We start from the raw sequence: 18,875 nt of genomic DNA, 5'->3' as shown, positions 1-18,875 counted from the left end.
AATGACAACTTATTGTAAAAATCTCATCCAGATCCTAGCGGGGGCAGCGCATACATGCTTATCCTGCTATACCCTTTCAAACAAGCAGAGGTGCTCAATTTCAATTATAAAAATATCCATATGAACTATTTTTTATTACAAATTGTAATAGATCTAAATATTTTAAATCTTGAGAATTTGAATATGAAATATATAGAAAACTAGATATATTCATGAATTTAAAAAATACTTCTACTAATTAAAAAATTTGAAACGCGATGACCTTTGACATCTTTTTGCACACATTTGCTTTTATTACATCACTGAGAAATTACTAAAACCTGAAAATTACAAAGATTCCTTTGGGAATCTAAGGGGCAAATCGTTGAAAACCACGAGGTCCGGCGGACTCAAAATATCTCGTGAGAAACTCCATTCTGGCCATCTGCCGCAGGAATCGTTGCGCCATGCCTCGTAATGCATTCCTCATCCGGGGGAGGAAAAAAGGAAGAGCAGTGTTCAGAAATGAGAGGTAACTTAAACCAGCAAAATAATATCAGCTCGAAATTTCTCTCTCCAATATTCACCGTCTCCCACCTTCCGTCTCTGTCTCCTTTTGCTATTTTGCAGGATTCGCGATATTTTCGAGGGCGAACACGCGCGGATCGGCGTGGTAACACATTGCTGAGGATATTGGCTGTCTCCCTTTATATCTTCATCCAGCAGCAGCAGTGAGCCATCTTCGTGGTCGTGTTCACGGTTAACGTTCGACGGTTAACAGCCTTTGCGAACGGGGGTGGACATGGTTGAGAGGATAAGGGAAAGCCTCCTCCTCCTGTCTCTCTTCTCTCTCTTTCTGCTGTACTCTTTTTATCCTCATTCCATCTTGCTCCACCGCTCGTGATATTATGTGCGTGAAATATCGCCCCTTCCTACCGCCAGCGCCACCCCCGTCGTAAGCGCTATTGGAAAATACTTTTCTCCCTTATGAGGAGGGCACTGCCATCCACGCGTGTCCAGGACGGGAGTTTTCCTTTCCCCGCACTCCTCCGCTTTTTATCCGTCAAAGCTGTTCCACGTTCCTTATTGAGTTGCTTGATTTCGTTAATTGGCAAATCCGCCATCGCGTACTCGGCACGTGCGAAACGGGGAACGTATCACAAACTATGTGGCACATTGCACAATCACGTGGACGGAGGAAAGATTCGAGTCGTTGAGCGACGCCGAGGGATGTAACAACCATTCGCGGGAGAATGAGATGATTAAAATGACGGAGCTTTTATGACCGCGGAAACGCCACTGGATTAGTAGGACATTAACCGCCTTAACGGGATTTAACGGAAATGGAAAAAATCCTTGTTCCGTATTTTTCCGTATTTTTCCTTTTTCTTCCTTCTTTTCCTTTAATTACCAGAATTACGTTGCCAACCATTCTAGCACTCGCGAGGGTAATGCCGTAAAATGCTTGTATGCCGTGTTACCCGCGATTTCTGTCGCACAAAACGCTCTTCGCTCGCGTACTTCGCGATAGGAAGAAGCGCTCTCTATCTCTTTGCTTATTTGTTTGCGTGAGAGGACCTCCGATCGGAAAGAATCCTGGCATGCACGGGATGTCCTCTCTCGTCCTCTTGCCTCTGTGGACGGTTCATTCTTCCTCGTATCACTGAGAACAGAAATGAGAATTCCATTTTTCCGAGACGGCAGTCTCAGAACACGGCGATGTCGCGTAGTCTCTCGCTCTTGTCTTTTTCCCCTTTCCTATATTCCTGCCTTGTTTTTTCACCCTCCTCGTTTCTACGTCTACGTTTACGTTCATGTTAATTTCTCTGATAAGCTGAATTCGACGAAAATATTGAGGCGCAAGGACTTCTCGAAATAGAGAACATCCTATCTCGCTATCTTTTTTATCTTCCCGCGAAATTGGAAAATACGTTTCTGCCTCTTTGCACAGCGCCGGCAGCTTTTCTCATTTCAGAGTAGGAGATCTCAATCTAAGATTGTTACTGAACTGTATATGTATAAAACACCATCTCACTTTTAAATACAAAATTATCTTGCGAAATTAAGGAATTCTTTAATTACTAAAAATAGTAGAGTGTTTAATGTTCTCTTTAAACCTGCTTTTTCAATTAATTAAATTAAATAAAAATCGATTTAATTAAAATTGAAAACAAAAAGTTAAATCTATGTAATAAATATCGGTAATTAAATGTTGTTATTGAAAAATAGTGTTGGGAAGCTATACCAAGTTAATAGCTATAAAAAGAAAATAATTTTTCCTTAGCGTGGTGCTCGCAGCAAAACTGTCGGCAAGTTAATGGCGTTTATCGCGCGGAGTGAAGATTGAAAACCCCTGCCTTAAAGCATAAAACCAAACATTCCATTTTTCCTTAGGCAAATAATATCTATGGGAATCCGCGCGAAAACGACTTTCTTCTTGGATAATTATAGGTCCTCGGCCACCTTTATCCTCAGGTTTGAGAGTGACTTCGGTTTGTCTTTCTCTTCTCACTGAAAGTAACGACGTGGTTTCCACCCATCCGCAGCGCCATTTTCGTCAGCATAATTTCCTCTTCAAACAATTCACTCGCATAATATTCAGCATCGTAACGGCTGCGCTTTTTCCAGTTTTAGGCACGGTGACAAAATACTATGAAATTTCAAGGATTTGATTATTGCAGAGTTGATAAATTGAATATAAAACAAGAAGAAAGAATAAATAATTATATAATGATTATGTGATAAAAATTTGAGATTTTTACAAAGTATGAACTCTCGCATATTTATATGGTAAAAAATTATAAATAGCAGTAAATCTTCAAATTTGATGGTTTAAAAATCTGAAATTTTATACTTCTCGAAATTTAAATATCAGAAAACAGTAACAAGCACAAACTTTCTTTTTAAAAACACCAAGTTTCTTCTTCTTCATGTCTGCCAAATGGCATATTAAATCTACGAGATCTGTGACGTCCAAACTCAAATATTACGAATATTCGAAGCCCTGAATACTTTCATTGATATATTTCATAATTATTTTCTGTTTTATCAATATAATCCTGTGCATCTAAATATATTTCTTCCTTCTTAAAAATACACGTCCTTCTTAGCGTCTGCCACATAAATCAATATCTATTTTGCTTTGTTCCTCTTTAGAGCCAAGTAAATAAAAATCAGATTATCCATCGATGCCTTGTCGGGAGTGCAGAATCCACGAAAATAACTCCTTTATCGCGAAATATCCCGTTTCTGCGTCATTTTAAGAAATAGAAAGCCTGTTCCAGTCCATCGGACAATTTCTCGCGAGAGTAATTCCTTTATGAGTAACCTGTTGTCATCTTTCTTTTGCGATCTACGAAAATAAAAGTAAAAATACCAGTCCCCTGGTATAAATTTTTACCAAAGGATCCGTCCTCCTTTGCGACATAAATGTCTCATTAGGAGATGACTTCTTGTTATTGTAGATAAAGAATTCCTTTAATCGAAAATGTTATAACTTCCTTTCTCTCTTTATTCAAAAAATATTTGCCTAGATTTTTTTTAAATTGATTATAAAGCAAAAATTATTTAAAAATACCAAATGATATTTAACTTAGAAGCTCAATTAGAGAACTTGATTAATTGAAAATGAGCTCAAAAACTATGTTACATACAATATCTATATTCTTGATACCCTTTTAATGTCAAAGCATGTATTTTAATATCCACACCGAATAGATAAATATATCTGACATAATAAATAAAATCTTAAGACAAAAAATGCTCTTTTTTTAAAGGTTACGCTCTTTGCAATTTATGAACAACAAAAGCGTTTTTATTCTTCCAGGACTGTTCAAGCGAGCTATACTGCTGTCGGGTAGCGCCCTTTCATCCTGGGCGGTAGTCGAAGATCCTGTGTCGTACGCTTTGAAACTAGCCAAGGCTGTCAACTGCTCCATTCCCGACGATCTACTCAAGGACAATGAGTTAATAGTCGATTGTTTGAGGGAGAGTAGTCTAGAAGAGCTAATGCAAGTCGACATTCAGCCGCCGACGTTTCTTAGTGCGTTCGGCCCAAGTGTAGACGGTGTCGTCATAAAACCAGATTTCCAGAAGGATCTCTTGTCCTATCTCGGCCCAGAGTTTCAAGGGTTCGGGTAAGCATGATTGGTAGTAAAATATTGTTAATTTTTAAGATCTAAGTTTATTGTCTGTTATTTTCCTTATTTAAATTTCTCAAGTTGTGCTCAATTCCACAATTCTACAATTTTTAAATTTTCATAAAATTGAAGAAATTTCAAGAATTCGTAATCTCGCAATGCGTTTACAATTGTATTTTAAAACCTGATAATTCTTGCAATTTTGAATCTATATAACGACGTGCGATTTTAAAATATCTCCAGGATTCTCGATCCGTTTTCCAAGATGCGATGAAAAACATGATAAAGTACGTTTCGACATTGCATCACTTTGAATATGGTCGTAGCAAATGGAGAAAAAAATGGAATCCGGAGACAGTGGGGAAAAAGAGGGAGAGTGGGGAAATCCTTGGATTCCGGTAGAGCGGGCTTAATAGAGTTTTATGGTAATGCGGCGTATATTTCTACATTTTCTTTCGCGGCGGCAAAGGAAATCCGTGAAGCGGCGGAAAAGTTATTTTGATGTGTGCACTTCCGGACTCGGCTTTGCTTTCTTGCTTCAGAAGAGGGGTTTCGTACTTAACGTCGGCTTCCACAATAATTCCGCCTTCCGTCTTCCGTCTGACGGGTCCCGGAGTTTTCTCGTTAAATGGAAAAAGGAAGCTAAACGAGCCGGTTCCACCGCGAACATTAGCGCGGTTCATTAACGCGATTGTAAACGACCTGCCCCAACCCTACCACGTCATTAGCATACTTACAATCGAAGATCGCACCACACTCGTGCCGGAAACCACAGAACGAGTTCGCGTTATCATCTTCGCTACCAAGTTGCACTTTCCAGCCACAATTGCTAACCGAGATTTTCAGATTTAGCAATTACTAATGATCCTTTTGTGTTCTAATTATCGAAGCAGTTTACATTGTCCACCGAGTGCTTGTTTATTTATTTTTACATTCAACATTTTAATTATTAATTTACTTTCTTCAACTCGAATTCTTGAAATCTTCGATCTCTTTCAATTAATTTCTTGTATTTAAATTTTTTAATCTTTTAGTTTTTTATTTTACGATAATAAAAATATTATATTTTGCATAAAATATTATTTTCTTCAAATTGAATAAGATAAACTAGCATTGAACTGTTATTGTTGTTGCTGACCACAGGCCTCTTCCAAAAAAAGCTGAACACGGTGCTCCTATCACGAGTAACAACAAATACGATTTGTTGTTTGGTGTGACAACGAGTGAAGCGTTATGGAAGTTTGCAGAGAAAGACGTTCTACAAGGATTCGAAGGAGAAAGGAGAGATAGAATCATCCGCACGTATGTGAGAAATGCTTACGTCTACCATCTCACCGAAATATTTTATACGGTAAGTCAATGTTCTTTCTTTAACAAATTGAGTAATTTAAATCTCATATAGATTATGTTTATAATGATTGCAGTTTCTTAACTTATAAAAATGCTTTGTACTTTTTGCACTTTATTATTCTTTAAGTCATCGTATCATAAAACTTTTTAAGATTTGTATTTAGAATTGAATTTTATCGGTATTCACATTGTCGTATTTTTAGCTTCTAAATTCTCTAATAATGACAAAGTTCAATGCTCGGATTTACATTTTGATTTTTAGAAGTGTTTGAACCCTTGTTAGATCCTTAATAAAAACTCTATAGTTTTCTATTTCAAGAATCTAAATTTAAACGCGCGAATGGAGAAATTCACAATAAATCCTAATCATTTTCCTAATCCTAATCCTAAAAAGAAAATCCTAATCATTTTCAAGCAAAGATGGATTATGTTTATCGACAACAGTACAACATACCATGCATATTTGTGGCGCGTATATCGTTGCATCCGCACGGAATTTATCGTGGGACATAATTGTTACGTTCCACACAACGATTGAATCGCCGGTGCGTTGCGTTTTGTCGAAATACACGGACGCAATTCCATTTGGCTGGGACGTTATCGGTCCGTGCCAGAAACGACGCATGCCGGACATTACTTAATGATTATTACCAATTAAATGATTATGACCGCGAGAACATATTTTTACGGGCGCGCTGCAGGGGAGACATTGCGCTGTTAAATGCTGCTTATTATTCCACGCGATCGTAACGAAAATCAAGCCGAATATTCTGTGCGGAATTCGTGAGAATTTCACCTTCGAAATTTTCGCTAATTTGAAATTTTTTCCGAAGGCCTCTCCCTTCAACTCCAATTAAATTGTCTTCTTCTCGTTTCTCGACTTGATTTTATTTAAATTCTATTCTTCTTATATTCTATATTCTTCAACGAAAAGACATGGCTTGTCAGAAATACGCTTTTAATAAGGAAAATAACTATCTGAAGCTGGATTGAAACCAATCCTGTATTCTCTCCAATTTTTCGGTAGCATTCTGTTCGCAGTGGCGCGTGAATAATAGACTTCAAACTCGTTTTTTCCGCATAGGTGGTGAACGAATACACCGACTGGGAACGAACGGTTCAGCACCCCGTCAACACGAAGGACGCGTGCGTGCAGGCGTTAAGCGACGCGCAGTTCGTGGCACCACTCGTGCAAACTGGGGATCTCTTCACCCTGAGGCACACGAAAAAACCGAACAACCCTCACATCTCGCCCATCCCGGACAGCGAGAAGGAACCGATGCCCAAGACCTACTTTTACGTGTTCGACTACCAAATGAAGGACGGCGATTATCCTCAGGTGAGAGAAATAATTGGAATTCACATGAGATGCATAAAGACGAGAAAAACCTTTCTAAAAAACTCGCAAATTTGTCTGCGCTGTCAAGAGAAAAAATAATGGATTTGTTTTCGCGTTCCAATTCATGTTTCAGCATCAATCTCATTCTTGCGCCGCGACAAACAGTCGTGCAAAATGAGTTGATCAAACAAAGCTATGAACGAATTTGATGCACGCATTTTCAGATTTCAGTAAACGCGAAATTACTTACTTTAATTTACTTGTTGATTAATCATCTATTTTTCGCGTAATATCGTTGTAGTAATATCTTGCCTCTTAATCCGAATTTATGGACCGCAACTTGTGAGTGTAACAAAGTTCGTCGTCTCCGTGGGTACTTATTTTATTATTTAATTTAATATTAGCTTCATTAGCTTCATTATTTTCATTAGTTTCATTAATTGTAGCCTGTCAAGATAAAAGCTTGACGGAAACAGGTATTCATTCATCAGCGCTGCGAGATGTTCTTGTGTAACCGCATGATGAATGTTTTCCTTCTCTCTTTTGCTAGTCTCTGTCTCTCCTCCGTTTCTCTATCTCTCTCTATACCTCCGCTATTGCCAGCTCAAATTATCGGCGTGTTTACGTTCAATTATGCACAGATTACGTTATACGCGCGGTGTTACATTATTGTTCTCCACCGCGATGCGCTAGACGCCATCCATTATCAGCACGGATGCAGGCCTTCAGACAGAGAATTCGGGTACCAAATTATTTTTATAAGACGTCTCGTGAATTGTAATTCTTTCCGAACTATAAATTGCTCATCGAAATACAGAATTGAATTAGATGTCAAATATTTCACTGACTTGACAATATTGATAAATGTATGTACTGCAAAAATTAAATATTAAAAAGCTTACCTCTTAAAAGAGGATTAAAAGAAATAAGACACTCAAAGGATTATCGGACTAACGTTATAATAGTCTTTTTTACATTGATGTGATCATTTTGATATCAATATCGCTTACAATAGCATACAAGTAGATAAATGGACTATTTATCTACTTGTACACTTAAGACGCGCGACACAGAGGATCCACTGTTGATGAATCTCGGATTCGTTCGCGAGCAAACTTATCGTGCGCAAACCCCACTTAAATCGGTGATCGATCAACGAGTGGTCGATTAGCGATGGATGGCGGTATTCGAGTCTCTAGTTTCCGGCGAGAGGAACCTCGCCGGGTAAATATGTACGGAGATCGTGTAGATCGGCAGAATAATCAGTCGAATCGCGAGACTGTCGCACTGCTTCCACTATTTGTGATGCTGTTCCAACCAGGGGTGTCGTCTAACATCCCCTTCCTCTCTGTCTTTATCTCGCAGGGTGCAATCTCCTCCCCGTTGTTTGCCATCGTAAAACGGGTAGAATCCTGCTCCATCCGGTTGCATACATAATTACTCCGAATAAATAGTTGCGGCTTGGCAACATTTCAGCTGCTATTACACATACAATGAGGCTGCGTACGCTCGTACGTTAACTATTAATTAGGTGGATATCCTTTTCTCATGCGGAATGCGTTCCATCAGCAGATGCGCCGTAAGAAATTCATGCACATTACCGAAGCAACAATTCCGTTGCTTCGAGATGGATGATGTATTGTCTTTTCTTTTATAAGCTCGCGTAAGAGAAGTGCTCGTTCTCTCGTCTAGGTTTTACATTACAGAATGGCTCGATGGATTCTGCGCGACCTACCTTTTAAAATGAATTGGCTCTTCCACTTTAGAATTATTCCAATATATATGTACCTTTTTATTCTCATGTTTTTACGAGATAATTTGATAATGTATAATAAATGAAAACCGGCTGATCAAACGCTTGTGTCACTTTCGGCGTTTTCAGGATATCTTTTCCACACATCCTGGACCACATTTTGCGTCCCGCGCGTAATTTTATGGCGGTCGCGTACGTAGACTAAAGGATGAGAGGGTCTTGTCGATGTGAGAGGAGGCACGAAATATTCCAGTCATGTCACGTGCACCATATGCACAGCAACACGCCTCCACGTTTGTCCACAATGCAGTTTTCCTGCTTTTTCACGTTCGCCGGCGATTCCTTATCTCGCGAACTAGCATCTTTCCGTAACTCGATTTACACTTATGTAATCGAGAGAAAGCACATTGCCTGGTCCGGTCGAAAACCGATTTTCTGACAACGTTGTATTATCGTGATTGATATTCGCTTGGAAGATATCTTGCTAGGATCATGAAATGATCGTTTCAATGTTCACGGATGGAGATCTTCAAATCGAGAAAGTTGGCGAAGTTCCCACGATCTGAAAATTCAAACATTGCAAACTCACGTAATGTCTTCTTCTCATTTAAATAACAAACTGAAATCACAAATTGCGTGTCTTTATTGCGACGATTTTTAAATGTCAAATATTTGTGAACGTAATAAAAATGATGAAACGGCAGGAAAACGAAGCGCGAAACCGAGTCGCTCTTATGCGATCCATAATTTCGTCCTTTCTGCATAAGGACGAAGGAGAAACAGCGACGCGCAGGAATAGCGGAGGGAATCACTTTCTCTTCGAAAATACATAAAAGCTCTCTCTCGAGATAGCAACTTGTAATCTAGCGGCAAAGTGAAAACGGACGTTGCAGGCGGGTCGCGCGATCGATTCCGCCTCGACACGAGCGAAATTCATCCCGAGGATCGAGATGGGATTTGCAAGGCCCATCGATACGCGGAGGATTTGCGAAGCCGACGTTCAAAATCTATCAGCTCGCACGGCACCTCGTCCATTCCGGGGCGCCTCCTCCTCGCGGCGGATCCCTTTAAAAAGCTTTCTCATACTGTAATTTGATCGCGGATGATTTCCCTTCGTCGGGATTCGCCCGCGCCTCCCGAAAGAAATTTCGTAAACCCACCTCGGCGCGGAGGATCTCTCTCTCGATGAAGGATTCGGATACATGCGGGGCGCATCGAGAAAATGAACATGACTCTTCTCGTGGAATGACTCTCGATGAAATCTGCAAAACAGGATACCGCTTTATGCCTCGGCATTCATTTAAGAGACATCGAGTGAAACGCAGTCTCCAGAGAAGCGCGCTCCTCTCACGCGAGCATCCAGCAAAGGGTGCGTGACAAGGGATGGCTGCGTAGGGCCTTTGTTGTAAACCTCGACGAGACTCAAGACATTCGAATTTCCCCGGTTCCCTTTCATTTCCCGTTTTAAGCGAGAGAGCCGAGAGTCTATCCGTCTCGTAGGACAGTTTTATTGAAACAGGAAAAAAAGGCTGCGCACAATATACATGTACATTAGACTTTATTCGCAGGGTTAAATTACGCCATGACGGACACGAAGAACCTCAAAGACGATGAATGTTGGAATCGAGTGGGGTGAGAGAGGGATGGGAAGGACGAGGAAACGAATTATTTAATTAAAGCTATCCGGTGCACGGTTTCAAAACCGGGCTTGAATCCCCTTCCCACCCTGTCGCGGCAATCCTTTACCGGCTAATTGGGGAACACCCCGTCTAATGAGCGACGAAAGGAGGGCAAAACGACATGAAACAAAACGCCGGAAGCTGACAAAAAATCTGAAGCAACGACGGCGCTGCGAGCCTCGGACGAAGATTATCCGTTTTCTTCAATTTCTTTCTCGTCGCAATGTGCCTTGCCTTGTGGATTTTTCGCTATGGAGTACACGCGGAAGAAACAGCCGCGCCGAAGATCCACAGCCGTTGTTCTCGTGCACGCTCATACGACTGTATGATGCTGAATGTGAAATTAAATAAATTCAAGTAGTAAACAGAGGCGCATGGTCGCGCGTGCACTGTAATTAAATGAAATTGCACGCGCATGTGATCACGCGTGCTGTAATAATCGGCGCGGAAATTACGGTGTTATTCGTTTACATTAAATGTCGTCATCGCGCGCGAGGTATTATAAAAAATTAAATAAAGTTGAATCGCTGCGTAAAATGTATTCGCTACGTGTAACTATTAAAAAAAAATTACACACGATAAACGAATAATGCGGCGCGATAAAATAAAATTTTGCGAAATGTGCAAACAAAAAAAGAGAATTAGCTTGAAATATCGCTGATAATGTTATATGTTATAAATTAATTTAGAGTCGAACAAAACAAAACATTTTTCAATTGCTTTTTAAAGAATGATATAGAATTCTAACAAGTATTTAAAGTATTTACAATAAATAAGAACAAAAGAAAAGAAAAATATATATATATTCAAAGCTATATATATATATATATATTCAAAGCTAAATAAAATATATAATTGTATTAAAATAAAAGAAATATGTAATAAATGTGCATAATTTAAAAGAAGTATATTCTGAATAAAACAAAACACAAAAACAATAAAAACAAAAAATATTTTTTGTATTTTTTTCGGTATCAGTTACAAAGTTTGGAGAAACCAGTCCAAAGTTTATATGTGTAACACAAATAAATATATAATAAACTTTTATTTCACCAGACATCGATGAAAGCTATTATTAATGATTAACCATTTTATGAGAAATAAAATCTGATAAAGTTAATTTTTGATTCAAAAAGAAATTTCTTATGAAATTACGTAAAGAACGATAGAAAAGTGAGCAAGTACGACTCTGAAACATTTGCATACTGCGATAAAGTAAGCACGGATGAGGAAATCTGTCTTTACGTCCGCTACGTTTTTCCGCGGAACGTCGTGCCGGATTTTCCGATGTCCCCGGGAGATTTTTCCCATTACGCGAACGCATCGCAGCGATAAAATATTCATCGCAAAGTTTACGGCTGTTAGCTGTCGCAGTCGTGGAGCGTAGTTAACACGGCGCAGCTTAATATTCGCGCCCGCTAAAGCGCAATTAAATTATTTGTTCCTCTAAAATATGCATCTCCGCACTAGTTATGCATGCGCTTTTCGCGTGAACGCCCACGCAACAGGTATTTATGAATGCAATTTAGAAAAATAGCTTTCTCTGACAGGCGATCCCGGTAACGCTGAATGAATTACGCGCTGTCGTTCGCCGACTACCATCGACAATCGTCGATTAGCGTATTGCGTATGTTCCGCGTGCAAACAAATCGGTCGACATCTCTTCCGCTATATGTGCATTAAATAGTAACAAGACAGAATAATAATAAACGAAAAATAAATCTCATTTCTTTCGCTTCAAAACTATGAATTATAATCGTTTTATTATTTTAATATTTGCGAATGAACGTTGATATAATACATTCATCGTCTTAGCAATTCGTTGTAATACTTTGCTATATATACAGGGTGTCCCGGGTTTTAACCGACAAACTGCGGGAGCATATTCTACTAGTGGAAATAAGAAAAAATTCTTATATCGAGTTTGCTTAGAAATGCTTTATTACAAAGTTATAAACCAATATTGAAAAGAAATATGAGATAAGTAACAACGGATTTTTTCACAAAAATAAAAATTATCTACGCAATGATTTAGTGACGCATTTCAAAATGTTGTCCTTGCACATCGATACAAGCTAGACATCGACGTAGTACAGAATTTGTTACAGTACGACATTCCTGAAAATTTTGTTGCATCTCAGTAACTGAATTAGTAATTCGTTGCTTTAAATCTTCAAGCGAGATTACTTCTGTACTGTAAACTTTATTTTTTAAAGTTCCCCATAAATAAAAATCAAGAGGCGTTAAATCGGGCGATCTTGGAGGCCAGAAAACCGGTCCTCCTCGACCAATTCACCTATGAGCATAATGTTCATCTAACCAGTTTCTCACTTGTCTAGCATAGTGCGATGGACAACCGTCTAACTGTATCCAGCTGTTTTGGCGAAAATTTAAGATTCTTTCCGAGCGTCGTCGGTGTCTTAGAGCTGAACGAACATCATCATATTCATTCATAGGTCGAAATGAACCCAAATTACGTAATTGCAAATGGGTATTACTAAACACAGAACTATCTGGTACTCTCCTGTTAGGAAATCTACGTTGATACTCTCGTACGGCAGCTCGTGCATTTCCGTCACAGAATCCGTACACGAAATGAATATCAGTGTATTCCTCATTTGAAAACACTTTTGGCATTCTGATAGTAATTGCTAGTTCACACGACGATTGAAATCTAACAGCTACTGTTGTGAAAGTAACAATCATACTGAATCGTTTCAACATAGTGAACATGAATACATGTGAATACACGTAACATAAACATCTTCGACCTTCCAAATTCTACACTATGTTCCGTTGTTACTTATCTGATATTTCTTTTCAATATTGGTTTATAACTTTGTAATAAAGCATTTCTAAACAAACTCGATATAAGAATTTTTTCTTATTTCCACTAGTAGAATATGCTCCCGCAGTTTGTCGGTTAAAACCCGGGACACCCTGTATATTGCAAAGCAGTATATATATCTTGCAAAGCAGTACGCTTATCCTCTTATCGCCGAGAGGCTCGGGTCGATATTGTTTGTTTTAATCCTAAGATATGGAGGCGAATGACCATTCCTGCAACAGAATTAATCAGCGCTTACCAAGCGAGTCCATTTATTGCACGTCGTTTTCAATCGATGGATCCACCCGTGTTGTTCCAAATATTACTCGTTAGAAAGGATTAAACACGGTGGACGCACGTAAGCGTTCACGCTACGATAAAAAAAAAAGGAAGAAGAGTGTGCGTTCCGTCGTCAGGAAATAGCCACCAAATAGACGCGCTTTCAAACGGATGGCGCCATTCGACGGAAAAAGCGTCGCAGTTTTATGGCGACTGCCCGACAATTTGCATGCTCGTTCTTCCTAGTTTTGACGGGCAAACGAGCACCGAAACGCGCTCGTAAGCTTAGTCGTAAAACGATGCGTGCAAGTTGGCGATCGCGAAACGCTCGTCTCTGCGTTCAATTCGGACGCTCGGTAAGCGCGGATCATCAGAATCAGTAACAATAATCGGCGTGAATAATGATCAGCTTTATAGACATGGAAAGTATATATCAGGATCGATTCTTCGGACGCCGTTTCTGCTCCACGAAACGAACGCTTCCGCAAAAACAATCGGCGACTTGAAATTTTCAAACTGCATTTTAATTATCGTAAAGTAACTTGTTGAACTCGTTTCTAGATTGAAATAATTATATTTCTCTATTGTTTATGTTGTTACATCATTGTTGCATTATATCTTCTGTACAAATCAGATCAATTTAAACTAATAGTGCACTTGAACAAGGCCCGGCGCTTGACACGAATCGCACGTTTTAGTAAATGAGAAACAGCTTTCGTGTGCAATGAAGTGTTGCACTTTAATGAATTTATATTGTATACGTACAACTACTGCCTAATTAACGAAATATATATTTTACGTCCGTTCAACGAGGTCTGACAGCCGCTGTGTTTCTTTCTAATGAGGCGATTGCTGTTTGACAGGAGCGACATTGTACGTTAACATCCAATTTACGGGATTTAAACGAAATACAGATTTTCGTTACATAAACTGGAAAATTACAGTGCACGCAGTGGAATTAAAACGCTGATGATGACCGTTAAATCTAATGACAAGTCTGTTAGAAGCTAATTTCGCTCAGGTCATTAATTCATCTGTAAGGTCACGAGAACGAGTGAAGGGGTCATTTTTGAGGGAAAATTAGGAGCACGCAGTTAATAATTGACGCGGCAAATGGAGCACGTAGTTATGCGCACGTAGTTGTCCGCATACCAAAGGGGACGTGATGTATTACGGCAGAACGCTATTGTCACGTTATTACTCGCGCAGCTACTGTCATAACGTTACTGCGTTATCTCGTCAGCCAGCAAGATTACGATATGATAAAGTAATTAATCAAAATTAGAACGAACGCTAATTAGTGGCTAGAATTAGTCCGTACATCTCACGTATATCATGCATTCGACAGCATTCAATTGTACTCCAATTCATTTTTTTTCTCGTTAGAGACATTTCAGTGACTCTTCTCAATTCCGAATCTATTTTTTATGGGTTATATATTGCCATGTCGAACCCGTTACATGCATTTTTTTTATATACATGCAAAAATCTCGGAATTCGAAATTTGAAGTAAATTTATAGAGTGAAATATTTTATTTGTGTCAGTGAGATGTGAGGGTGTGTTAAGTTGCGAAGAACGGAATCCCGAACATGCGAAATAAAATAGACAAATTAAAACTAAATCTAAATTTAAATAACGATAAATATAAATGGAGCAATATCCCAATAATATCAACGTTTGTAGAAGATTAAAATAAAACCTTACAACTTACATTTCACTTGAAAGTTCCAAATAGTACGATAATATGAGGGAAATTGGCTGCTACGAATTTAAATTAAAAATAATCCACAAGAGCGAGAAGGTAAAGTGTTCTCTTCTTCTTCATACCGCGAGCAACCGAAAATAATCAGGTAGATGACAATTCCACGAGTTAATTGCGATAGAAATTGCTATTTGCGGTTTCCACCTTGTTATCAGCGGTGTTACTTTCGAGAGCACTTCGTATTGTCGCTACGTACGACGACAGCAGCGGTTTAACCGAAGCACGAATTGAAATTTGCCGGCATCTGCGGAATGTCAGGAATGTCCGCCGTAATTCTGTCGGTATCCACGAGTTTGAGGGGTTTGAGGCGAAGCGAAAAGACGGGGGTCCAATCGCGTCAACCAGATTACATCGTAAAATTTCATGTTCCCTCTCGCGCTCTCACCGAAATCAAAATCTCATCGCATATCTTCACTCGCGGCTCGATCCACGTCGTCAGCGAGTCATCCCGGCAAGCTTTAGAGCTACTTAAAACAAGTGCACGAACAAAAGTACAGCCGAACAAACTCGAATTACGCAGTTACGAAGAGTCTGGAGTACGCGTGGTGCAGGGAACGAATCCTGATCGTGCGAGGAAATAATCAGAGTTTTACAACAGTCTTTCAGAGGATCCGAGAATCTTTTGAGCACTTTTTGAAAGGGATTTTTAGGAAACATCTTGCAAAAGTCATGAATTCCTTAATTGCCATAATCGAATCGTCAAGCGACACGTTGACTGCAAGCAGCGCAAGAAAGTGCACGAATTTACGCGTTGAATGTACGCGTTCTGTAGTCACCGTCGTTGTTGTCGTCGTCGTCGCAGACGTCGTTTCACTGTTAAGACCGGGGTTGTTACAAAGGCGGCGTAATGTGGCTCGGGGGTTGCTCTTCAGCCAAGATGCGACATTAACAGCACGTTTCTTGCGCGTCTACGAACTCGCTGGATTATAGCGACTGACTTTTACTCGACGATTCTGCGTGCGTAACGCGAAAATGTGGAGGGATGTTCGCATCAGGCAGTGCTGGGTAACGGGCGATGAACATCAGCGGAAAAAGAGAATCCCAGACGTTTTAATCCTCTCGGCGGAGCAGTAAGATGAGCTCGCAACAAAGTACAAATGGCCAAATAAAAAAAGGGAAACAGCAGAAATAAAATAAGTCAAGGACGGAGCGTAAAAGTTAACGGAAAAAATGCGCATTGAGAAGTATTATATATAATTTACTATAATTATAAATAATTATATATATATATATAATTATATATAATATATAATTTATTATATATAAACATTCACATATACGTAACATAATAAAAATCTATAAATTTCTTTACAACATGATGAAAATATATCATTATATAATATATATTGATGGTGATGAATACTTTCCATCTGAGATTCGCACAGTTGGAATTTTCTGCTCAATTAATCGCAAGATAGAAAGAAAAAATGAGAAAGATATCGAAAAGAGAAAGAGATCGCGCTTTCAAAGAGTCATTACATTTTTACGTATAAGCTGAGAGACAGGTAGAGTTTTAATAACGCGAAGCAGCGCCAACGTCTTCTCTTGTTCGACATTTAACTGGTCTCCTTTTTCGCTTTTTGTCGCGCCGGCCCTTGTCGCGGAACAGTTTTTCTCCGCTTCCCGGTTACATCCCTGTTACAAAGTTCTAGCAATGCAAATCAGCGGAACTCAAAGCTTTCTTCCCCTTGTACCGACAATACTTTCCCTTCCATTCGCTCGTGAAGGTCGAAGGGAGTGAATAATACGTTAAAAGTCAGCGTAGCATGGACTCAGTGACAGTTCTTTGTATTTGTGTAGGTGAAACGTCAGAAACTGTAAAGAAGTATGTTTGGAAAAAGTTTTCCGCGGCCTTTCGACTGAAACTGTGAAAAGTACAGCTTTCGTGACGCTGACAATCACCTGCGCTATTTTAGTATATTTTGACCTGTAGATTGAGAAATTCTTTTTTTCAAATTTTATTAAATTTTTATATTTATTCTACATTTTTTAAAATTATTTAGACACAACTATTCCAAAAAATTCTATTTTAGAATTGATTATTTTTAAGAAAATATGAAATTATACATTTATATATAAAAAATCAATGTATACCAAATGTATGTAAATCAATGGATAGTGAAAATAAATTTTCAACATCCTTTTAACGAAAACAGTTAATTAAAAATTAATGATTTCATTTAAACTTTACATCACTCAAATTTATATTTCTCTTGGCTCTGTCACGTCTACTATTAATGAATATTAAAATACTTCAAGAAGAGATCTTTCCTACTTTACGTTTAATATTTACTTAAAAACTATATTTAGTTTGTTCTATAACTCTGAAGAACTTTTTTATTCGAAATAAATTAAACTTTCATGAAATAATTTAAATTCATATATTTTCGGGAAAAACGCAACAATTTCAGCTACTTTCCCCGTCTTACTGAACCGCCTTGTAAATTTTTATAGCGAGATTATTAGAAATTTTCGTGCGGAATACAATAGTGGAATCAACAGTGATGCTGCACAATGCAGGTGAGCTCGATTTTTCCAAGAGAAAATGCCGCCGCCAGATAGAGTTGTAGCGCGTGTAGTACAAACGGTAACGCGCTTAGCACGCTTGAAATACGCTCGAAAAAATCGTAAAAAAATACGATAGCAATGTTACGAGATCGATGTTTGCAGTAAATTTACAACGGTGTTATTATATGAACAAAAGGATGCTTCCGTTGCAGCACCTAAACTGTTGTGAGGAGGCAAAATGGCAGCGATAGTTAAACGCTTCTCAAATTCCCACTAATGTAGTTTAACTTACGATCCGCCAAAACGATTCTTGAAAGCAAATCGATTTTCTTTCCATCGAAAGAAAGCTTCGTTCTTTCGCGGGCCAAATAGCGGATTCTTCTTCAGCGCTAAATGTATCGATAATCTGAATTGCACTTCCGGTGGAACAATTAGCGAACGGTCGGACCGTATTTCTTCATCAACGATAACGTTTTTCCGCGACTAGTGCATAGCGCTTGTCTTCCATTTGCGACGTTAAATCGTGAAATTGTTCGGCCGTTGCACTCGCGACTGCGATTGTCGATGCCAGACACGGCGGAAGTCGACTTTATGGCAGCCGAGCGTGCGCGCATACGGTGGACGGACTTGAGGCCGAAAAGGGGAGTGAAATTGGAGCGAAAAAAGAACTGCAGAATAAAAACTAAAAGTTACGGGCCGGTCGCGAGATCCGTGCCAAAAAGGGTTGAAAGCGCGACGTGAACGCGCTCTATTCTCTTTCTCTTCGCTTCTTTCCTCCTTTTTTTCGTTTTAATTTCACGCCCGCTCCAATTTTCGGGCTTTTCGCAAGCGCGAAAGGTCATCGGCGTCGATTTATTATATCACGCGAAAGGACCGGAACAAATCGCTGAAAATCCATTCTCAAAGAAGATCGCGCCAGGCGCCATTTATCTTTCGAGCTGAGCGAACGAAAGCACGAAGCTGAGTGTCGATAATCAGAACGACACGTACGTGTTACACGTAATCATCACACATTTCATGCTTGAATATTCCGTAATTCCATCTTCAATACTATTGCGAATTTCAAATGATAATGAATAATCGGAATCTTCTAGAGCGCAATTTCTTGTTATAGATAAATGAAATATATATCTATATATTTTATATAGATAAATCTATATGTGTACTATATTTTTAATATTCTATGCATAACATAAAAAATATCGTTTAAATTTTTCCTGTATCTGATGAACGATATACAGCTTTCATATCGAATACGC

General features: G+C 39.0%; 1 protein-coding gene across 1 annotated transcript in view; it reads left to right on the top strand.

Moving 5' to 3' along the window:
• The window catches only part of LOC105279887 (neuroligin-4, Y-linked), a 204,133-nt gene that overhangs the window by 123,803 nt on the left and 61,455 nt on the right, over positions 1–18,875 (top strand). The window contains exons 6-8 of the mRNA XM_011339990.3: positions 3,806–4,115; positions 5,262–5,469; positions 6,553–6,807. Coding sequence (XP_011338292.1) covers positions 3,806–4,115; positions 5,262–5,469; positions 6,553–6,807 — 773 coding nt within the window. The remainder of the gene's footprint in view (positions 1–3,805; positions 4,116–5,261; positions 5,470–6,552; positions 6,808–18,875) is intronic.

This window comes from Ooceraea biroi, chromosome 7 (assembly GCF_003672135.1).
Source record: "Ooceraea biroi isolate clonal line C1 chromosome 7, Obir_v5.4, whole genome shotgun sequence".
Classification (NCBI taxonomy): Eukaryota; Metazoa; Arthropoda; class Insecta; order Hymenoptera; family Formicidae; genus Ooceraea; species Ooceraea biroi.
The sequence above is the reverse complement of the archived record's forward strand: the minus strand, read 5'-3'. Positions and strand labels throughout refer to the sequence as shown.